Source organism: Typopeltis vanoorti, chromosome 4 (assembly GCF_054136105.1).
Source record: "Typopeltis vanoorti isolate ZY-2024b chromosome 4, IOZ_Tvanoo_1.0, whole genome shotgun sequence".
NCBI classification, from domain to species: domain Eukaryota; kingdom Metazoa; phylum Arthropoda; class Arachnida; order Uropygi; family Thelyphonidae; genus Typopeltis; species Typopeltis vanoorti.
The window spans coordinates 955,371-980,518 of record NC_143552.1 but is presented as its reverse complement, the minus strand read 5'-3'; the positions used below and the strand labels follow the sequence as shown (position 1 = coordinate 980,518).

At 35.1% G+C, this 25,148-nt stretch overlaps 1 protein-coding gene across 1 annotated transcript in view; it reads right to left on the bottom strand.

The window, feature by feature from the left end:
• Window positions 1-844: 844 nt before the first annotated feature.
• Window positions 845-25,148, bottom strand: part of LOC150107069 (secretin receptor-like) — a 101,443-nt gene continuing 77,139 nt past the window's right edge. Inside the window, exons 2-14 of the mRNA XM_090391602.1 lie at window positions 21,582-21,696; window positions 20,381-20,491; window positions 19,511-19,656; window positions 12,483-12,577; window positions 11,989-12,133; window positions 9,444-9,600; window positions 9,254-9,314; window positions 4,884-4,953; window positions 4,165-4,256; window positions 3,812-3,956; window positions 2,910-2,951; window positions 1,393-1,537; window positions 845-1,185 (exon numbers count right to left, since the gene is read on the bottom strand). Coding sequence (XP_090247728.1) covers window positions 845-1,185; window positions 1,393-1,537; window positions 2,910-2,951; window positions 3,812-3,956; window positions 4,165-4,256; window positions 4,884-4,953; window positions 9,254-9,314; window positions 9,444-9,600; window positions 11,989-12,133; window positions 12,483-12,577; window positions 19,511-19,656; window positions 20,381-20,491; window positions 21,582-21,696 — 1,665 coding nt within the window. The remainder of the gene's footprint in view (window positions 1,186-1,392; window positions 1,538-2,909; window positions 2,952-3,811; window positions 3,957-4,164; window positions 4,257-4,883; window positions 4,954-9,253; window positions 9,315-9,443; window positions 9,601-11,988; window positions 12,134-12,482; window positions 12,578-19,510; window positions 19,657-20,380; window positions 20,492-21,581; window positions 21,697-25,148) is intronic.

The following is a 25,148-nucleotide window of genomic DNA, read 5'->3' as shown; positions in this document are numbered from 1 at the left end:
AAACAGGATAAGATTTCTATAACGGTGGATAACAAGAATAACTTAACGATTCCATTAGCTCATCAACAACTCAATTAAATTGCAGAGTTATTGCTGTTTGGTTTGATAGAGAAGACATGAGCTCAATGCAATCCCAGTTTTCTAGTAAAACGCAACGAATGCCTTTAACAAACAATAATAAAAAGAGCTAAGAAAAAAATCTTCTAATGGAAATTTGAAGGTTGTTCGCATTGAATCATCAGTCGAAATGTAAACACTGCAATACTAATTCGTTTTCTATTTAAGTTTCTAAAATTTTGTTGTTTCTCGAATATATTTGAGTTATTACACAGATAGTTACATCAGCAAAACAGTGTTCTGCGCAATGCTTATTCATAATATGCTATAACATTCAAAATTCTATTGCTCTGGTGCTCACTTGTTGATCAGAAAACACTTCAAAATAATTTACAATAAATACTGGTACGGCATGGCACACAACGCTATTTACAGTGATACTGGCTAATGACGATATATTACAGACGACATCTTGAGCTAGGGTGAACACACCGCATTAACCACTGAGCTCATTACTGGATCCAATTCGTTCATAAAAAATAATCACAGATGATACGATTATTCTTGGATTAATTCATTCTTCGATAATCATTCATTCGACCAAGTATTATTTAAATACCTAAAAACATGTGCGTACAATATGAATCCGTCATGTCTGTGAACCTTTTTAAAATGTACCGCCCCTTTTTTAAGTATAAAAATCACGAAAGAAATGGTATACCCCCCCCTACTGTTCATGAAGTCGAGGACATTTTAGACAATTATCCATGCTTTTTTGCTTCCATATTCAAAGGCAACTTTCTTTTTCGTTTTCCTGCATCTGCAGGTAGGAAGATGAACTGAGAAGCCTTTCCTGTTCATAACCATGAGGAGCACTCTTCTCACCAGCGCTTCCTTTTTCTGCACTCCTGGAATTATATGTCAGTAACTTGCCATTGGAAAAGCAATGATCCATCTCTAGTACCACTTCTGTTGTGTGAGTCACAGAATCGCACTGAAGTTTCGGATCTTCAAAATTGGTAAATTGAGCCGAGACTTTTAGAGATGTTGTTGATCCACTTTCACGTTTGCACTCATTCCTGGGAATATTCGGAGAGGGACTGCTACTACAACATACATCTCTTTTATCTGGAACAGAAGAAAACAAATAGGCCAATAACTACCATCCATGCATTGATCTTTGAATTATGTAGTTTATATATATATACACACACGAAGCAATAAAAATATTCAAGACAGTTGGAGTAGAACAACAATACTCAAGTTTCGTTTACACAGTGAATGTGGAAGAGTTTATGAATATTTATTAGCAATCGTAAATGAAATGATTCTTACCAGAGGCCGAGTGAAGAGAGAGAACCGAGCTCCTTCCTTTACTCAGGTACGTCAAAGACTGAGTGAGAAACGAATTGTTAGATCGAATAGCTTGATCGGGTTTCGTATTCCACCTCTGGATTACCTTCCGGAGTTCGCTTTGAACCTGAAAGCCAACATTAACGATCGCTTTTTAATAATGGCACAATAAATTCGGATAATTTAAAATTCTCCTTGTCAGTTGTTTTATGACCTTTCGTTTATTTATTTGTTTTTCATAAAGTAGTTTATGCAAATAGGACTGATTATATATTTTCTTAATTTCATGTTATTAGAAATTTCAAGATATGAGGAAAGCGCAAATACACTAAACTAGATTTTTTTTTTCAAAAATGCAAACCTTCCCTGATTAATCAACATTTCTTAAGTTTGCAAAAATGATTTTTTTTGCAAAAATTTCACGGATATTTTATGATTTCGACAATAAAAAATTAAAATGGTTTCTCCTGCAAATTTATTTTATTTAGAAACAAATTTTTATAGCGCAAACATTGCTGACATCTCATTGTAAAGTAAACCGTTCATAGTGAAAAAGAACTGACGATGTTTTACAATTCAAACGTTTTTAACTTACACTTTTTTGTGGTTCTGCAAGCATATTAGGAAGGGTTTCCTTAGGAAATGACATCCTAGATATACGTTCCCCATGTGTGTGTGTGTGTGTGTGTGTGTGTGTGTGTGTGTGTGTGCGCGCGCGCGCGCTTTTTTTTTTTCCTTTTCCCTTGGCCAAGGATACTACGAACGAGTACCTTGAAGTAAGCATATTGTGGGTTTTCTGTCGATGAGCATTCATCGTTCTTTTAGATGTGTTTCTCTCAAATCACGAATGCTTTCTCATAACTACGATAACCAAAATGCTCTATTGCAAGCTTTTTTATTCTCTCTTGTAAACAGCTTTTCGATTTTAAATCAGTAGAATTAAAGCTATTCAAACCTCTAAATTCTAGGATCGTCTTCATGACGAGTCTATAGTCTTTAAGTTTATTAAGAGCAGTCCTAATTTTACCTGATTTGAAATCGAAAATCTCTTTAGGTGAAAATAGAAAATGTATGACGGAATATTTTTTGTGCAGCAGTCATTGAAAATGAGAATAGCACATGTTTGGGATTGAAGTATTGGAAAACACATCTAGAAGAACGATAAATGCCCTTTCAGAGATAATACACGGTACACCTGCTTCGTAGTATTCGGTAAGAATTCTGTTTAGCTTTGAGGAAAGGGGGGCCTCGGTAAAAGGCAGAAACCCACGGTGTACATGTTTTGTCAAGGAAAGGAATTTTCTTCGAACTTAATTTTTCAGGTTAGAAACAGATGAATTCCATCGTAGTATACTCAGAAAACCACACATCAAACCCACGCTGGTTTCGAAATAGGATCTATAAAGACTATGCAATATAATTTAATTGCTGTAACTTGGTTTTATAAAGCATTCATAAACAATTTTTTACACGTTATTAAACAAGTCACTTTCACTTACCTCGCCATTGAAGAAACAATAAAGAAGAGCCACGAAACACCCCTAAAAGAAAAAATATATAGTGAAACATAGTGATCGGCTTGAGATTTGTTTCTATATAGTAAACTATTACTGATTATAAATTTAAAGTTTTGTTAATTCACGGTCTATTCTGTTAACTTTATTTTTCAGCTAGTCCGATGAAGGTCAACTAGCTCAACTGCAAATTATGACTGACTGAGAGAGCAGGTTATTAGGTAGGGAGCATGCTGAGTGTGGTTTTTGCTTGTTTTGGACCGAAAACTCTCTACCACTTTTGTACACGACTTCAAATAATTGTTGGCAATTCTACAGTAATAGTTTCATCCTGCTTCTAGTCAGTGATGATTTTGGGGTGAGGGGGAGCTTTATGTCTTGAAAATATAATTTACATTAAGAAAACACTTATAAATTCAGTAATATTTGATATATAAGACTTAATATATTTCTTAACTGTACTAATTTTTTTGTAATGTGTGTTACAAAAATATTCGCCGCAGCGGAATGCGGCCTAGTTGCCAAACGATAAAATATCTGGGATGTCATTTAGGAAGTTCTATAATGGTTCAGTTGTCCAACAATCATACACTTTCGTATTCCACTAAATAGCGATAAAATAGAAATCATGCAATGGCTTGAGTTCATTAAGTATCAGTGGAGAGGGGCGGGTGGGCGGTCCTCTAGTAATACCGTTAACATTTACAAGACGGATATATTAATGCAATTAAAATAATGGTCATATTTTCATTATTAACAACACTTCCAGTTTGCATGGCGATAGTGATTTTACTGGGATTTCAACTTGTCAACTAATAATGATCAACTCACTCGACCAATTAAACACGTGCAACCATTCTATAACAGAAGTTCAACGCGAGGCTCACCTGAGAGGAAGAGAACAGCTGATCAATGTACAACCAAACAACTTCCACCATATCGTTAATTCCCGAAGCCAGGGACATCGCTAAAAGGACGGCATAGTGAACTCCAAACAAAGGAACCAGGATCAGAGTGGACTTGAACCACTTCCTGAAATGCAGTGGAAAGTTTGGCTATCAACAACCTTCAAAACAAAGTAATAATTGGTAGTTAAAGTGTCCAAATTAACACATCAATGAGCAAGGGATCTTAATTTAATATTTAAAAAGTGTGCTCTTTTTCATATTTGGATAATAATCTAAAATATGTTAATAGATTAACCGAAATAGATAAAATCATAGCGATTTCTCCTTCTCACCTGTATCGATACCGCCTTGTCTGTAAAGTATTCGATGCAAACATCTTCAGGAACAACACTCGAGTGATGTTGACGAAGAAGATGAAGTTTACCTAAGTAAATTAAAAAAAAAATTAGCAGACTTGTCACAAGATACTTCAATGAGCTAAAGTCATTTTTAATACCTGATGCGTATTATTATAATAGGAGTCACAACTTTTATAACAACACACCGTGCTGTTCTTGTAATTTGATACAATAAAATAGACAAGGCGGATACGTCCTCGACAACAATAAAATGAAATTGACAAATAGCATTTCAAAAAATCATCTGCCTTGGACATAGTTTATATAAACACCTTCAAAACAATTAGGTTTTTTTTTAACATATCAGTGAACTGATTTTGAAAGAAGGACCTCTGAATATAAATTAAAACTCAAGAAATTCTGCAGTTGGAATATAATTTTGCTAAATGACAGCTCGAAATTCAGGTCGCACTTTTTTCACTTTTAAACTTAATTTTTAAAGATGTACGTTATATGCTCTGCTTTCCACGAAAAGATTGGGGGGGGGGGGGATTATACTGGAAAATGCGCAAGCTCTTTGCTTATAAATGAATAACTAAATCTTGAACTCTCAATTATTTATGTATAAACACGATTCACGGAGAAAAAAAAAAAGGTTTTTCCCTACTTTTTCGGTTAACTCAATAAAACTGATTTCGTAATTTTTCACTTACCAAAATGGACGCTGTGATTGGCCCACGGATGATCCAAAAATATCCTTGGTTCACATTGGTCGTCCAACATCTGTGGGAAAGTAAGAAATCGGTGTTGCGTTACACTCCTGTGTTATTTTTAAGAATATCAAAAAATAAATTTATGAAAATAAGAATGCGGAATATCTTTTTTATGGGGATTTTTATAGCAAATCGGTCTGCGACTTTGTGAGACTGCTTTACTGTGATGAGGTAGTGTCGAACCCACAGAAGAGAGACAGAGAGAGAGAATGTCTACTTTTTTTGACAAATTTCAAGAAGCCGCTGCCTTTTATATTCGTTTTATTCTACACTGCTTCTGTGTATCCACAGATACCTTCAGGTGGGAGTAAATTGGAAATAAAGGAAAAGATCATTTACTTCCGCTATTAATACTCTTCTCCTTGGCTTCCCGTGTTAGGCAATTGATTCCCTGTAACGTTTTCAAGGGTTTAAAAAGTCTCCTGCCCATCTACTCCGGAGTAATCCTTTTGATCGGCGTCCCTTTGGTTTATATTTCCAGGCAATATTGGCCATCTGTCCTCATTCATTCTTTCTATGTGGATTTTCCAGTTCTATCTATAGTTTGTGATGTCTTCTGTTATGTTAATGGATAACTGTTTTCTTATTTCTTTATTTCTTATCTTGTCTATTCTTTTATAGCCAGCGAGCGGTCTTAGGAACTTCATTTCTGCAGCATCCACTTGTCTTTACCTCGTTCTCCCCAAGTCCATGTTTCACTGCCATATTTCAGAATTGGTTCGGCTTTTATTTTATATAGTTTTATAATTAGGCGTCTGTTTACTGAAGTGTGTTCAAAGTTCCAATGAGTGGCAGGAATTTTTGCTTTTCATAAGCAATGTCGATTTTTCCATTGGGGCTTATGTAATTTCCTAGATATTTAAATTTGTTCACTTGTCCTTTTACTTTGTTGTGGATGAGTAGTTTACATCTTTTAATTTCTTTGCCTTAAAACTCTATTGATTTTGTTTCATTTATTGAGATCTTCATGTCAGACTGTTCTATTGTTTTGTTCAATACGTGTAGATTTTTCTGTAACTGGTTTTCATTCTCAGCAAAAATAACTTGATTGTCAGCATACAAAAAAATGGTTAATTCTTTATTTTCTATTTTAATTCCTATGATTTTGTTAATCCTCCATTCTCTTGAAATGTTTTCCATATATATATATATTGAAGTGTCTTGGTGATAATCCACTTCCTTAATGAGACTTCTATTGGTTTTAATTTTTTCGATTTCATTATTAATTTTAATTTTATTATAGCTTTCTTCCATTATATTTGCTATTGCTTTTGTGGTTTAATTGAAGTTTTCAGTTCATACAGTATATTGATTATTTTTGTTCTGTTAATTTGATCATATGCTTTCTCATAATCTAGGAAGGCCATATATGTTGGCTGGTTAAATTCTATTCTTTTTTCTATAATTTGTTTGAGAGTAAATGTGGGATTTGTTCAGGATCTTCCTTTCCTAAAGCCACATTGTTCTTCTCCGATAATTTCCTCAGCCCATGGTTAATTTACTATTAATTATATCTAGATATATTTATATATAGCATGTATTTAATAATATTAAATACATGATATTCCTCTGTAGTTTCCAATCTTTCCGGTTTTCTTTTTTGAATATGTTTATGGCGATTGCTGTCTCCCATTCTTGTGGGATGTTTGCTTCTTCCCATATTCTGTTTAGAAATTTGATTAATGATAATTGAAATGGTTTAGAGCTGTATTTGTATAGTGTTCTGAATTTATTCCATCTTCTCCTGTAGCTTTTCTATTTTTTTTTTTTTTTTTTTTTTGGTTTTCCAATATTTTCTTTAGATCACTTAACTGTATTGGTTCTTCATTATTTTTTTGACTTATTACTTGTTTTATTTCAGTTTGATTATTCTTTAGAAGCTGAGTGTAGTGATTTGTCTATTCTTTTGTGGATTATCATTTGTTTCTTGAGTCATTTTTAATGATTTTATAGCTCTTTAGTTGACGTCCATTTATGTCATGTTCTAATCTTGATACAAATATTTCCCAGTCTTGTCTTCTGATTATCTTGTTTTCTCTTCTTGTTATTGCTCTGATTCTTTTCTATTATATTTCATTTTCTATGATTCTGTCTTTTAACTATTTAAGGTAGATTTCTTTTTTCATTCTTAATAAAGATTCTATTTTTGGTTTCCATGTTCTTAGTACTTTCCTTTTCTTCGCGGTTGTGTCCCTTTGGCTTCATATGCTGCTTGTTTCACTATTTGTTAATGTTTTGCCATTCATTTTCTATATCTGTATCTTCATTTATTTTCTTTGTATGATTTGCAAGTCTTCTTCGATATAGTGCTCTGATACTATCTTGCTGTAACAGTTCAATCTTAAATTGCTCCTGCTTTTGTTTTCTTGTATTGTTTCTAGTTCTCTGGTTTGTTAATAGTCCTGATTAATAAATAGTGGTCTGAATCAATATTGCATCCTCTCTCTGCAATATACTATATACTCTGCAATTTCTTACCAACTTCTTTAGTTTTTCACCCACTACTATATAGTCAATGACACTTTTATATCCTATGGCTTCCCATGTATTTTTATGTATATCTTTATGTTTAAAGAAGCTGTTGGTAATTTACAAGCTATTATAGGTCACAAATTCCCTGAGTTCTCTTCCATTGTTATTTATGGTGTTTTCTCCTTGATTACCTATTAAATCTTTAAATTTATTTGATCCAATTCTAACATTGAAATCGCCTGCAATAATTAAGTAATCTTGTTTATTTGTGTTCTGAATTACGTTTTTATAGAATTCTTCTGTTTCAGATTTTTTCCTTCTTTGGGTGCATATATTCCTATGATTGTAATAAATTTCTTATTTAAGTCTAGCCGTTATTATTCTTTCAGAGATCCAGTTCTATGATTCAATTTTGTCTTTCCATTTATTGCTGATCATGATGGCTATACCTGCGGCTGCTCGTTTTTCGTTGGGTATATTAAACTGCATATTAAACTGTAGTTCTGAAGGTAGAGCTTTTTGATTTTTTCTCTGTTTCTGAAATTACTGCTACTTCTATTTTCATTTCTCTTAGAGCTTTTTGTATTTCTTCTATCTTATGATTGATGCCTTCTATGTTTACTGTTTCGATCCATATTCAGTTTTCGTAGTCCTTTTTTTCACTCCGTTTCGTTATCCGTTTGGGCTGCCGGTTTTTTATTCCCTTAAAATATCCGAGTAAAATGATTTTTCAGCTGGGCTGGTTACCAACCATCCGCAGCCTATTTTAGTGATGGGGCTGCCAGCTTACGGCCTCCAGACATGCCCGCTTTGGTCCGGGACTGCTTATTGGGTATTCGCAGCCAACCACCATCATTTCTGATGGCCGTTCCCATATCCGCCACCTGGGGACCCGCTCGGTCCCAGTAACTGTACTGCAAGGGCATTAATACTATTTTGCTAAATTACAGTTTAAGGAACGCTATATAAAAAATTATATAATATCTAGACTTTGATTTTTATTTTATTTAAGATTCTGGAAAGTGTCCTGAGAACTACCTCACATTCCTTAAACGTCTACGGTGAGGAGAAAAAAAATCGCCACTTGTCGGTCAAGCTGTTAACAATCGTAGCTTTTCCGATAAAAACAAATTTCCTGGTTTGCTAACATAGCAATTGCAAGATGAATCTAAGCAAAAAAACAATGATACATTTAAATAATGAGTTTATTTTCGACTGTTTCGTAAATAGTTGATAACCTGCTCCCGTTTGTATAATTCAAGACTTACATAGTGACAACTGTTGCCTTCCATACAATTTTTTTTTATACTTTTTACTATGAAGAGGTCGTGGATATTTTGGAACTTGTTCCCTTTGGAAAACTGTTTTAGATGAAAAATGTATCTTCACTTATTTATTTATTTTGTCCATTCTTCCATCGAATAGCATATATAACCTCATCTACTGAGTGGAAATATTTTAAAGAAATTTGGTATTGGGAATATCTGGGGATGGGGAGAAGAATTCAAGACTTTTTTTTTTAATTTGTCCAAATTAGTTACGAAAAAAACCAGTAATTAAAGCGATATCTTGTCACTTGAAAATGTTCAGGGCTATTTCTCTGTAACAAACCATTAAATGCCATTCCACTTAACTAATTTAATATAAAGTGTGTTTTAGATGTGTTGTTTACAATGTGAGAAATAAATCGAGTAAAATAATTATTTTACTCACTTGATCTGACAGATCATCTGTAACAATAAATATTATATTAACTGTTCTGCTTAAATGATTAAAGATTGTGATGTTTCGCGTAATTCAGTGTGGCCAAACAGGAAAAAAGTAAAGTACAGACTTACAGAATATCTTCCAACGTAGCTCTTACAGCAATCCACGGGACAATAAAAATTATGGGGACTCCTGAAAAATAGAAAATAGAATGAGGTGGAAGCGTAATAATAACAAATGTTAAGAATAAAAATAATTCACTTATTAAGATCTCATGAATAATTCTTCTTTGAAACAGAAGGCGAATTAGCAGTTACTTACCCCACCCCAGTACGACGTACCGCAGTATTCTGCTGGTGTCCGTGAACATGGACAGGAAGACCAGATTGTGCAAGTACAGACCCTCCATTAAGATCCAGCAGTAATTGGCCAATAAGAAATAATGCCAGAAGCTTGTAAACACTTTGCACTCCACATTCTAAAAAGAAACACCTAAGACATAAAACGCCGTTTCTAAGTGGTGGCTTTACAAGAAATATTGCAGCTATTAACAACTTTGGTCTGAAGTAAAAAATAATACGCGGAATTTTTAAGTACCAAGCGCAGCCTCTGTGGCTCAGTCGATATAGCCCTGGATTCGATTCCCGTCCATGACGCCAGGAACCCTTATCTGGTCTCTTTCCATTAAAGGTGAGTTATCCCGTCTCATACGGAAGTAGGTGGCTTTTTCACCCTTAAACTCGAGTTTTTCGCCCCTCAGAACAGACAAACTTGCCCTTGAACACACAGATCAACAGTCATAAAAGACATACTTAATCCCTCACTACTCAACCAGTCATAAGGGACGGTCGAGGAAATGGGAGGAACCCCATACGAATAAATAAATAAAAGTACGAATAATTTTAACCAAGTGATTTAGTATGCTTATTTCATTCAGATTGCATGTATATACTTATTAAGATCTCATGAATAATTTGAAACAGAAGGAGAATTAGCAGTTACTTACCCCAATCAAGTATCGCAGTATTCCGCTGGCGTCCGTCAACATGGACAGGAAGACCAGATTGTATCAAACAATTTATCAAAAGATCACAATAGCGCATGTCTCAGAGAGAGAGAGTGTTTGTGTTCAAAATAGTAACAGATTGTAACAAAACAGGTCGTTATATTCTTAAAGAATCAGCCCATCATCCTTGACAAAAAGCAGGAATCATAAAATGTCTAATCAGAAGAGCCAGAACTAATTGTTCTACTTCTAATTTTCTACAGAAAGAACTTTCTACTATCCAACAACACATGAAACGCAATGGCTTTTCCGAAAAGAGTACACAACATCTTCTCGATTCTTATAATCCACCACTAAACAACAAAGATTCAATACGTCGAGTTCCAATTCCATACATCTCCGGAATTTCAGAACCTATCTCAAGAATTCTGAAGAAATATGAGTTAACAGCTATTTATTCACCTATTATCAAATTATCTTCCCATTTTCCTTCTCCTAAAGACAAATGCTCAACTATTTCTCTTCCTGGACTTTATCAAATTCCCTGCAAATGTGATCTCTCCTATTTTGGACAAACTGGACGCTCTCTAGAAAAAAGAATCCAAGAACATCAATCCTCCATTCATCACAACAAGCCCGAAAAATCTGGATTGGCTCAGCACACTGGATAGAAACTAACCACAACATCCTTTGGTCAAAAACTCGCCTCTTACATAGATCATCCCGCTTTAAATGTGAACGTTTATTCATTATTCAAAGAAAGCGTGGAGGCCTTGCTCCATCGTCCTAACCTGCATCGAAATGATTGTATATCTGTATCAAAAATCTGGGAAAGTTTAATCAGGATAACTCATTAATTCATATTAATTGTATGTTATTTAAAATTATTGAAAATATTAATTAATCTTTATTTCAATCATGTCTCTGGTTAAAAATATTTCCTTTAATACTTAGTGATATAACATCACGCGGCTTGTTCTATTTTTAAATGATCTATTGTTAGTATTCCACCTTGTATTTTTTAAAACTGTTCTTGTAGTGCCACTGAAGATGATCTGCAATTTTCCGACCGAAATATTTGGCTAATTAAATATCTTTTTTGTGTTTACATGCTTATATTACACAATCTTTATGTCACAAGTATCCTTAAAATATCAAGTCATACACGACTGATAGTCGTTAATTGCTATCTGATTTATGTTGAATCAGAATCCTATCACTCACTTCATATACAGTATTATACATTATATATGTGTACGTTTTCTGGCACAACTAATTTATATCTAAATTATATGTTTAGTATCAAATATAAACAGATATAAGGTCATTTCTCAACCAAGATGCAACTTATAATTCACAAAAATCAATCTAAAATGAAAACGTATGTTAACAATTCTTTAATAAATAAAAAAAGGCCAAAAATATGAAGAAATTACGAAATGACCTTGCTAGATTTCAGGCAGCTGGATAAATTCCTCGGTGAAAAATCGAGGTTTTTCATCGAGGAATTTATTTTATTATTTTACTGGAAAGGGCCTGTACTTGACAATTGGAGCCACGAAGTCACCCTTCGTGGGCTCTAACTCAATCAATTATACATACGTGAATTACAGTTTCAGGACTTGTTCGCCTGCAGTTATGAATATCAGAATTTTTTTCTCTTTCCGATTTCGGAGAAGAAAACTTTTGAATTGATCCTCTATAAAATGTTCTGTCCTCTAGAAAAACAAACTTTCCATCATTCTTTCTCTGTTAGTGCATTTATAGGCAGTGACAATGGCGCTACAAGTTTAATAACATCCGAACGTCCTTTATTACCCTTTAATTACTTACTATTACAATTGCAGAAAGTGCAGTCACTGGCATTCCGTCGGTTGTCCTTACTTCCGTTTTGATTCCGACTCCGCCCACGAACAGAGCATCCTTCAAGAGAAACATCGTGGCCCTCATGATGAAGGACAGGAAAAGCTGCAAGTGCAGGTTATTTCTTGGACATCGCAGTTTCCTGCAGAACGATAAAATGCCAGAATCACATTTAAACAGCAAGTATCAACATACCATTATTAAAAAACTCAATAAACAAATATGAATCTTCTGTTAAATTATGACATATTTAAATATTCGGTAAGAAGATAATAGAGAACAACTCTCATTTCCTTTTGACATTTTGAAATACGTTACTCAGAGTATAAAATTTGTACAGGCAAATATTAACTTTGAATGCAACTTAAAACGGATATTTTGATGTTTTTATCAATCTTTAAAAGCTAGTGTAAGAAAGGACTCATTCTTACTGTAAACCTTAGGCAATTTTTAAGTTATTTTATTTCTTTGTAAAAGCAGGAGTAACTTACTTGAAGAAGGCTAAGATGAAAAAGGCGATTAACAGCGTGACTAATGAAGTGGTGTATCCAAATCTCGAAATTAACTTGATGTTTGGCAGATGAGGCTGAAAAAAAAAAAAATTAAGCCTTGCTTCGGAAAAAAATCAAAACATTCGTGCATAAAACGCGCGCACACACACACACACACATACACACAGACAGAGCAAAGTAATCACATATGAGGTTTTTATTACACTTCGTTCTGCATAAATGAAATGCGCAACACTTTGTTTTATGAAGTTTTTATGAATATAATACGAGTATTTTCCAAATATTCTTTCATAAAGCAAATAATCTGAGCATCAAAATGCATCTTTCAATAAGTAATAAGATAACCTAAACTAATAGGTTTAGAGAATGGTCAATATTTTAGAGAGTTTAGTTTAAATGGACATTCTTTGAACACCTTATGAGACTCTTTAACATACAACTTTCTACATGGTAAGAAATCATGATTACTGTCTGATCCTGGTTTAAAGTACTTATATAGAGGTTAGCATTATATCGAAATATGTAAGAATGCGTAAACGCAATGTTCGGTATTGAATTCATAATACATAAATGACGTCGACAATTTCTTTTCTGATATCTTGCTACAAGAGTCATTTCACAAATTCTGCTAAATGTTCTCCCTATTGTTAAATCAAACAAAGTGCATTCTCAGACGTTTAATATAATATCTATTCTATCTTAGTATTTCTTCTCAACGTCTTAATAAAAGTTTTGTATTTCGGTCAACATTTTTTTTCGATACATTTGCAAAACTCGACAGTACTACTGGAGCAAGTTTTCCACGAAAAGATTTCAACTTAGAAAATGGATCGAAGTCTGGACTATAGGGGAGTTGGTGAGAAATAGTTATCAGCCATACTGCACCCGTAATACTATACGCAAAACACGTGACCTATCTGCCATGCAAAATTGCAACCTGGGTCACGTTCTTCCTCCTCACAGTTTGACTCACTCATGCTTACAACTGACATCAAAGTATAAATCATTAGCCCATACTTTTTGAAGTGATTTTGAAGAAATCTTAAGTGATCGTGGTATAAATGTAAAGAAAATTCTGAATGCCGCACATGCAAACCTAATAAAAACAAAAGCCAAGCTTTTTCATGTTTAGCTATCCGCATCGCGGTCGGTGGCATCGAATGCTGCGATTGCACTTCTGTATCGCAGGTGAATTAAACTAAGAAAATATCAAATCCTTCTAAACTTTTTTTGTATCTATTAGTTAGTGCATAATTTTGGAATCCTTGTTAAGTTGGATCGCATCTCGAACACGAAATACACCACAGAATTTCAGCTAATTTAAAAATAAACCGAGTGCATTGTCTATTATTATGTTACATTTTGCTAATTTTTATTAGGAACGTTCTAAGAATAACAAAGGAAAATCGCGAGTATTTCGATCAATCTTTCCTTAAAAGGAATTATCTCGCTAGAAAATGCATGGGCAAAATATGTTTGTTTTTTAATTCACTCTGGAATAATCATCAAAACAATGAAAAAAAGCAGCATCTGCTATGAATTATATAAATACCTTCAAGTTCTGCAAAAACATCTTGAACACCTTTCTTGGTAATACCGTGAAAATGGATATAAAGGAGTTTGGATAAGCATATTTTTTCTGAAATATCCAAGCCGCATCGATTGAGCAAAGAAATCTGCATAATAACATTTGGACATAAAGTACAAAAGCTATGCAAAAAAAAAAAAAAAAAAAAAAATGAAATCTTTGAAATTTTATTAAAAAAATTAAAGGATTACCGGAATACAAGGCGAGAGTTTTCTAGCTGCTTCGTGTATGACTAATAATGTTTACAATAAAGTATATTTAAAATATTAAAGGATTTCATAATCACTAAACTTCACATTTAATTTTCATCGGAATGTACTTTAAAATGAAACTAAGAAATGTATAATACAGAAAAGAATAATCATACTATACACCCAATTACGTTTCTAATACTAATATTTTATAATGGTTTTAGCACTTAGCACAATGACAATACTGAAATGCAACAGGATTCTCAGGGTTCGGATGCCGCTATTTCTCCCAAAGAAAAAGTGCCTCCGATCATCCTTAGAGAAAAGCATAAGTGGGTACCTTTAAGATCCACAATGTCCGATTTGCATATTGGCTTCATTAAGGCCAAAAACATCGATGAAGGCATAAAGATCCAGCCAGCAACAGTGACAGACTATAGAAGGTTGACCAAAGAACTGGACGACAGAGGCATCCAGTATCATACCTTTGCGCTCAGCTCCGAAAAAAACTTAACAGTAGTCCTTCGTGGTGTCTGTGAAAACATTGACACAGCAGAAATAGCTGCTGACCTAAATTCTCAGGATCTGCCTCCAGTCAAAGTCAGCAAAATGTACAAAGCAGACAAGACTCCCATGCCATTAGTCCTTGTTGAGATTCATAATTGTTGAGATTCATAAAATATACAAGGATATTTACAACTTAAAAACAGTCTGTGGTCTCATCGTCACACCGGAACCATTCCATAAAATATCATCTTCTGAGCAGTGCCATAGGTGCCAGAAGTTTGGCCATGCCCAGAATCTATGCAGAGCGGAATATAGATGTTAAAAATGTGGAGACAGCCACCCAACCAATACCTGCACAAAGCCGAGGACCACCTCGGCCAAATGTGCAAAGTGCAGTGGCCCTCATCCTGCGAACTACAAAGGATGTACTCAGCACCCAAAGAACAGACGGATGGAGGTAATCAATCAGCCCTTCAGTACAAGAACACCAGAGGCCTAAACATCAAAACCGGAGACTCAGCAGCCACAGTCGGAGACCTCCAATAATAGAGACACCCGAAAGCAAACAAGAAGTTATGCCGATGTGACCCGTACAATTAGACCAATTTCAGAACAAAATCAACTAAGAGCACCTAAAAACCTAACAGCTGTTATTACAGCCTCACTAGCAAACATGCTACAAAATTTCAGCCTATCAAACCCCTGAAACCTCCACTAAAAGATTTCTTCGCGAAACACAGGTCATCCTCACAGCTCTCATAAATGAATAGTAACAAACTCATTCCAGCATCTCTTCAGTTAGTTGCTTGGAACGCAAATGGCCTCAAAAACAAAATTCTGAAACTCCGAGACTTCACATATAGGTATCAACCAGATGTTATTTTAATCAGTGAAACTCATTTAAGACCCTCGGACAATCCTACAATAAGAGGGCTATCACCTATACAGAAATGACAGACTACTCTACAGAGGCGGCGGTACTGCCATCTTCATTAAAAACTACATTAAGCACCACTCTGTGAGCAATCCTTCAACCACTAACCTTGAGATCACAGGAGTGGATGTAGTCACCAGCTCCACTGGCAAACTGAAAATCTACTCAGCTTACAATCCTCCCCAAAAATCTCTACTTCACTCTGATCTAAATGCCATCTTATGCATCAGAGAGCCCACCATTATTGCCGGGGATCTGCATTCCAAGCATCCTGTGTGGAATTGTACAACTACAAACAAGAATGGTTGCATCCTTTCCGATTACTTAGGATCAAGCAACGCTGTTGTGACAGGCCCCACCGAACCAACTCATCTCAGTACGTTCGGCACAGCTGACATCCTGGATACAGCTATCCTGCAGGATATTAAACTTCAATACAGCATCATATCTATGGATGAACTATCATCCGATCACAATCCAATTTTACTACAGCTGGGAAATCAAGAATACCTGTGTCCTCCTTCTCACTCCTACATTGCATGGGAAAGACTGTCAACAGCACTCAAGGATTACATTGGACCTGTTCCTCACATACGCACAAAAGAAGAAGTAGAAACTGTAGTTACAAATCTCACACAACAAATTAATTCTGCTATAAAGGTAGCTTCCTCCTAAAAATCTGCCCGCAAGCCAGATCGTTTGCCTGAAGACATCATGAACTTGATCAGAGACAAAAACAGAGCTAGGAAAAGATTCCGTAACACGTGTGCACCACAAGATAAAATAAATCTAAACAGATTAAATGGGGCAGTAAGAGATGCACTCAAAGCTCATAGAGACCAAGTATGGGATGAAAAGTTATCCTCCATTTCACTTACTGATCACTCCATCTGGGGACTACTGAAAAATATCAAAAACAAAGACAGATCCCTTCCCCCAATATTCTCTGACCAGGGCCTTGCTCACACAGATGTAGACAAAGCAAAAGTTATAGCATACAACTTAGAGGAGCAATGCAGGCTTTCGTATGGAAACCTTGACTTTAACCACATATATAAGATTCACAGCAAGGTCAGACACTCACTCAAACTTCCTATCACCAGCACTGACCATATTGCACCAACATCACCTGCTGAGATATATGACATTATTAAAAAATTAAAGAACAAAAAAGCTCCTGGGCCAGACGGCATTACTAATTGGGTGATTAAACTTCTGCCCCAGAAAGCAGTAGTGCACCTGACCAGTATAATAAATGCAATTTTAAGATTTCACTATTTTCCTTCCACGGAAACTGGCTGACGTAATTCCTATACATAAGCCAGGCAAAGACCCACACCTACCGCAAAATTATCGTCCAATCAGTCTCATCTCAAATCTGGGTAAGGTTGCAGAGAAGGTCATCCTCTCATGACTTCAAACCTCAGTAAATGACCTAAACATCCTCCCTAAAGAACAGTTTGGTTTTAGGCAACACCATAGTACTACCCAGCAAATCCACAGAATTGTCGAATACATCACCACCAGCTACAACTGGCACCAGTGCACAGGTGCTGTTTTCCTATACTTATCCAAAGCATTTGACAAAATCTGGCATTTTGGACTCCTTCCAAAACTTATCTCAGCCGGTACCTCACTAAAAATGGTTCATTTAATCCATTCATATCTTCAGAATAGATCAATGCAAGTAAAAATCAACGGTTCTACATCCTCCCAGTGCCACATCTTTGCTGGAGTGCCGCAGGGATCTCTACTGGCTCCATTGCTGTTCTCTATATACATGTCAGACATTCCACACAATCCGATGACTTCCATTTTGGCCCTGTATGCGGACGATACGGCAATACTAACCAGATCTCTCAGACCCCATTTCATTACCAGAAAGCTTCAAGAAAACATTCTAAAGCTGGAGGGTTGGTTTTCTAAGTGGAGATTGGAAGTTAACCCCCAGAAAAGCTCAGCCGTTCTTTTCTCAAAAAGGCCAATGTTTCCTGTAGGAGATGTGTTACTATTCAATACTAAAATTCCCTGGCAGACAGAAACAAATTACCTGGGTGTAATTCTCGACAAAAAGCTATCTTTCAATCAGCACACTAAGTCTGCGTGCACAAAGGCATCTAAAGCCATAGCTCAGATCTATCCGCTAATTAATAGAAACAGCAAGCTCAGCAACAGAATCAAATTGCAACTATACCAGATGACAATTCGTCCTATAATCACCTATGCCTCTCCGGCCTGGAGCCACACCTCTAATGCTAACATTATCAAAATACAGCGAGTGCAGAACAAGTGCTTGAGAATGATTCTGAACGCCCCGTGGTATGTTAGAAACAATCAACTCCACAGAGACACAAATATTCCCTATATTTTCTCTTTTCTACAATCCTTAGCAACCAAGTTTTTCCTAAAGACGTCCACACATCCCAACGATTTGGTTCAGCAAGCTGCAGCATACGATCCAACGACATATTCAAATATAGAAGACCAAAAGCTATATTAGCCTCCTTTAGTGATGCATAATCTCCATGCCCATTCAGGGCGAGCAATCTGCTCATAAATTTTACCATCATTGTAACCACAACAGATAGCGGGGAATAAAAAGCATCTTGCTTCACCCCCAAAGACATAAATGTTAATTGTCATTCTGCAAAGTTTTATGCATATCTGCGAGAACAAAATGCGCATTTCAAAGGCATTTTCGTTGCTAATTTTAGATTTAAGATTAAATTTGCTACTGACGATTCAAAATTTCTGCTGCACGCTAAGAGGAGAAACAACAGTACTTATTAAAAGATATGTGACACATGTTTCCAATAATTTTAAACTCCTACTTTCCCAATTCTTGGATCATGTTTTACATGATATATATATATATATATATATATATATATATATATATATAGGATAAAAGTTTGGTCTACTAAATTTGGACTACTAAAAGAAGTAAGTTGAATTTTTGTTTCGCCAAAATCAAGAAAATTTGATCTTCTATCACATTACTTTTGGGAATGCCAAACATCTGGAAATAGTTGTTAATAACTGAATCATTTTCTTTAATTTAAAAACGATTAAATGTCATGCATAAAGAAGAAAACTTCTTTATGCATGACATTTCGAAAATTTCGAGATCTAAACACGACTATCAAAGTGGAACATTTGAAAGCGTGATTCGTAGCTTGAATCCTTTTGCAATTATCGACAGTCCAAGAATGACGTTGACGGTACCAGTCCAGACGTCGTTTGGAGTTGTGTGTGTATGGGGGGGGGTAAAGCTTGTTTGCAGCACCCTTACCGTAGTAACCTAAGACATGGAACTATGTGGACAATTCTAGTGCGTCCATACATCATTTTCCAAGTAGACAGCCAGGTTTGCAATTGATGACATGCGGTATTCTTGAACATTCCGAGACAGAGCTCGTCGAGTGTCGGTGACTTCTCTGGTCATTTTCCTGCTGTGGTAGCACCATCAACTTACCTTCTACGAATGACGTAACAAACAGTGGATTTCGGTATACTGAGACGGGTGGCAATGTCGAGGATAGAAAGATAACTGTTGTGACACCAACTATCCTTCCACGTTGAAAGTCCGTCAGTTCAGCTGAAAGTGGCATTTTGTCATCGAGTACAGTGCAAAACATGCAGCACATTCCAGTTTTTATTATCAGACTTACGCTGCCACTCTGAATATTTGCATGTGGTAGGATCCGAAATTTTCACAGTATGTAAGGCGTCCGCATACTTTTGTTAATATAGTGTATATATTGCAAATTTTTAAAATGACACTTACCTCTAGAAAAGAACTGTTGTACAAGTCAATGTCATCGAATATTTGAAAGTCTTGTTTAGAACACTCCGTGTAATTTGTCCACGTTGTATTTGTACTTTCATTTAACCACCAGGTGCCGGCACTTGTGCATCGTCTAGAAGCAAAGGCTGTGAGAAATCGAACATTTCAATAATATCTGTAATTTTATCATTTTAGACGTTAAAATCATGGTAATTTCCAAATTTGGTAAAACTCTTGCGTTGATTTAACATTAAAGTATAATACTGCATAAAACTTAATGATCGACGTATGTGGCCATGAAGGATATTCTGATTTACAAAGTGTTATTTCAAAAACAAGATTTAAGAATAATTCTAAGTTTTCTTTAAATATCGTTCATTCTTTTAAAATATTTCAAGAAATAAATCTCATGGAGATTCAAAACAAACACTTAGTTCTACAAAAAAATTATCCAACGATGTTAGATGTAAACATTCTTGTATTCTAAAAACATTCCACTTAGAAAATACGAAGGACTGGAAGAAAGTTGTCCTAGGGAATTACATCAAACAAACTGCATTAATATTTTAAATACGAAACTGCATTAGGGTACTTAGGATTTTATAAATGTTGTGTAGCACAAGAAGTTATATTTAGCGACTACAATCTCATCGAGAAACGCTGTTTGTCCAAAGAATGTTTTAAATTAGAAAAGTGGAAGAGAAAACACGCATTAATTCTGTAAATGCAATACTTTCTTCTTGTTCAGGATTTATGAAAACAAAAAACATTTTCGTTAGATTCATCAATAAAAAAAGTAGCTATACTTAATAGAAAAACAGGCACAAAATGATACTAACAAAGTCTATAAATAATTGTAGAACGACTTACCTTTGGTGTTAAAGCCATGGATGTATGCTGGACAAGGTACTTGGAGTACAGACCCACTGGGGGCGTGAGGCCAACAGTAAGCACCATCCCACACAATTGGACAATAAAGACCTAAAGCAACATAACCAATAAATAAATATAATTTAAGATGTGATTATTTTCTTTTCCATGCTGTCATCTACATTTAAACTCCATTTTAAAGCTTAATTAACATGTTTTTTTACATGCGAAATGTGAAAATTATTTTAAATAATTCAGGTTTGTATTTTCGTGCAAAAACAATAACTGAGCAAAGATGAACATTGTTTAACGAAGCATGACGAGACTTTTTTTTAGGTTTCAAACAAACGTTTAAATTTCTGGTAGGAGTGTTCTGTTTGAAACCACACCATGTCAGTTTTTGAACTGATATATACCTTATGCACCTTAGTATTTTACTGCCCTGGAACTAACTGAGATATTGACGTTCCTCTGTCATCATTAATCTATTTTTCTACTTCAATAAAAAGCTTTTTTTTGTCAAAAATGGAGAGTTGAAATATTATATATGTACATATCTTATTTATTGATATAGATGAGATGTGCTATCACATTTCCTTAGCATAACATTCTTTTAGCATGTGGGCTACCACTGAAAGTTTGGACTATTCTTATGGACGGATGAAATGTTACATCAGGATAATAAAACTTTTTCAAGTGGCATGTAATGTTACCGCATTATTATCCAATGGTTTTGGCTAATTTTTTCGTTATTCGCATGGAGAAAGCATTATGTAGGTCAATGACATTCACGCCAATTATTTGCTGTAGGTCCTGCTGTCTCTCGTGTGGGAGAGTAATGTGTATGTATGCCACCCACAGAAACATTTAAGAAGATTTTGCAAGTATGGTGGGTATGTAGATTAACAGGTACACCGTGCACTTTCTTTCTGATCCTAACTAGGATACTATTTAAAGAATTGAATAAGAAAGTTAGATATTGCACCTTACATTCTTCTAATAAGAGGAATCAGAGAGAACAGTATTGTATGAAAGCAGCAATAATTTTAATTTTCGTTTTAAATTTTAAAATAATAATTTCCAAAATTTTGAAGAACCGCTAGTACTATTCGAATGAAAATTAGAACAGTAATAACAGCTAACATTAAATGTGTCTATCAAAACCAAACTTTCCTTAGATGGAACTACAATGGCAACTTACCCTCGGTAGGTGGCACTGCTGATGATATTTTTTCATTGCATTCCTTTTCCTCTCTTTTAATGGCTTCAAGTTGTTCCATGAATTCACTGTTTAAGGGGGAACTGCCCGTTTCCGACTATAAAAGAAATATTTTAGTAAACACAGAAATTACCTTAACTGTATATGCAGCAGTGTGTAATGCATAGATTACATAAATGCACTTTAAAGCTATTCTCTAGTCAAAGGAATTGATGATTAGAAGATCAATAATCTGAAATAAATGCATTTCTAGAACCTCAAGAAGAAAATTGTGATTATAGACAGAATTTACTGCTAGTGAAATATAAATCACTGAAATAAAATCAGCTAAGGCTAGGCAAATGCTATAGGATAGTCAGAAATACATCCCGTATAACAAGACCTCAGACAACAAATTATATCACATATGAATACAATAATCCCTACGGAAAGGGCACATGAAGCTTCTACATACCAGACATGCTAAATAAATTACCTTTTGAATACAGAAACCTTACAAACTACAATAGCCTGAAAAGAGCCCTAAGGACATACTATGAACAAGAAACACGCACCCTACACACCACACGAACTTAATGAAACACAATATATTCGCTCAGGCTTTCCAGTTCAGCGACGCATCAAGAGATTGCAAATGATCGCGCGCGTGTGTGTGTGCAAATTTCTCGACCTACAGCTGTAGTGGAAATCAGACCTATCAAACATCAGCCTGCTTCCCAACACAGCCAACAAACCAATAAATAATAACTAATCGGTGTCATACTCAGATAAGCATAATAAATAAGCTTCGAGAACGAAAGCTGAGAAATTACATCTCATCCAAGATCAACTCATCTCATCTTCCCTCTTTTATCTTGCGGTGTCGAAGGTTTATTAATCATCGGACGTCAAACTGTTCACAGGATAAGGTGGTCAGCCCTACGCCCGGTGTATCTTATGTCTATAGTCAGGGCCGTCTCCAGATTACATCGCGCCCTGAGGCAAACAATTTAATATCACTCCTAATGGTCATAAGACAAAAAAAAAAAAAAAAAAAAATGAAAATGAAAATCTCCAATTGCTGTTTTGTTTCTACTACAAGAAAAACATTAATGCAAAACGATTACATAATAATATTAATTAAATGTTTGCGCTACGCAGATGTCGCATAATAAAACTGTTTTTAAGCCCTTCTAAATTTAAATTATAAGCTATGTCCCTCTATCAATATAGTTGCTGGACCAACCAATCTTTTTTGGGTCATTGCTGTTCGCAAATAATTTTTAAATCAGTCTAAGCTTGGAAAAACCTCTTTCCGTATTTGCTACGCTAAAAGGAATTGTTAGCGTAACGACGGCGCCTACCGCAATATGGCTGAACGAGCGCCATTATTAAGCCGCGCCGTGAGGCAGGCTGCCTCTATGCTACACCTTGTCGACGGTACTGTCCGTAGTGTTGAATACTCAAGGCCGGTTTGCCTGCTTTACTGGCTGAAAAATCCCAGGATAAACTAGTGAAAAACCCTACTGTCTACGCCCAAGACCGGCTAACTTGGCTATGGCTGAGGAAAATCCTTTAGCTCCTCACGTTACCGACGGGATCTAACCTAGGACACTCCTCCTCCAGGAATATGGTTGCGAAGCGCACAGCCATTAGGCTAATCGCGCGGACACCAAGATCAACAAGAACAACAACAAAAAAAATAATAATAATATATATATATAACATTTAAGTACAGTAGTTGCAGCCAGCGCTTAAATGAATTAAATGAAAATTGTAAATATATATAACTCATTGTTAAATGTATAAATGTTGTAAAAAAGCATATATTATTCAACCGCAGAAGCAATAAAAAATGACCAACTACAGTAACTATTGTTAATACATTATACATAAAAAAAAGAAAAATCTGTACGAATTTCGTTGTTACGAAGCTGTTGTAAATATGTAATCATAATTTTCTTAATAAAAGAGGATTGAATTAAAAAAAAATTAATCAGTGTATGTATCATATGTATTGAAATATACGGAATGTATATATCATTTGTGATGAAATGTAAGTATGACATGTAATTTCAATATGTAATCACAATATGTAATCACAATTTAATGAAAAAAAAATATTATATGTATGCAATTTATCTGAGAAATAATAAAACGTTAAAAAAAGTATTATTATAACAGTGTAATTATTTACATTACACTAACTGGGAGCTACTGGAGACAACGCCAATGCAATAAAAAAGTGATTTACACTCAACATATTTTCAATAATTGTTTTATTGATTTTAATTTAATTAATCATGAATTAATTTTTATAAGAAATTGCTCCAAGCTAACTCCTCTGATAAGTATTCAATAATGATTATATATTGATTAGTACACGTCAATATACAAACAATGACTGTTTTTTTACGAATACTGAGTTCGATTTTAACCATCGAATAATTTTTAAGAGTAATTACTATTGTTTACTGAACTCTCCTGACAAATCTCTATGACTAATGGAGATTATTATTAATCCAAAATAATCTGCACAAGATGAAAGGTTGCGGATGAACCGGAAACTTGTGTGCATACTGAAAAACTAGTTTGGTAGCAAAAAATCTCTCTGCCTACGAAACTGTTAACTTAGTTTTAGTTCAAATGATATTAATAATAAGATTTCTTTTCGTATTACAAGAATCTACCCCAGGACTTTTCAACCAAGCACTGGATGCTTTTTTTCTTTTCTCCACACACGTCCTGATATTTCTTGAAATTCTGTCACGCATTAGAAATAAAATGTGCCCTCGAATATGAAGCTCGCAGTGGAAACGGAATTTTGAATTCATTTGGAACAAACGTTTAGAGATCATTTTTACGACGTCCTTAAGAGGATTTGAATGAGTTTCATTGGCAAACGCGTTTCGCTCCAGCCCTGGCTGAAAGCTCTCCTTGGCACCAAATCAAATTTATTCTTCATGAGTGTTCGTGCCTCAGACAAAAAGTTATTTGTGCAGAAAGCATTTTTGCCTTTCTCAAAAAATTCCACGGAGGAAGTTTGAAATCCATTCGTCGCAGCGGATTTTCATCTTCTACTATTTTCTGATTAAGTGTAAGAGCAGAAACCGATGAAGTCCTTTCAGAAACGGCGATCGGTGGAATCTGTAATAACCTGTCATCCGCTTCCTCTGTTTCATTTGTTTTCGAATATTACCTTCATCTCTCTCTCTCTCTCTCTCTCTCTCTACCAAGAGGAATTTTGTTCCGCAGGTTAGTGTGTGGAGATTTGGTGGCCTGTCAAATATTTCGGTATGCGCTGTTAGCATTTTGTACTATTGAAGTATCGTAACGTGGCCCACTAAACCCACTTTTTCTTTCAATAATGAAAGGGAGGGGACGAGAGATTAGTAAAATTATTAGATAATGCAAACTATTATGTTTTTTCAGCCTTTGGAAACTAGTAGGTTTAAAAAACTGCAGCTATAAAACCGATTCATAACGTCTGCGGTTTAAAGCATAAACGACAGGAGATTCTACCACTTTTTAACAGTTCTTTCCAACTAGTGAAGGAAAAAATATTTTGAA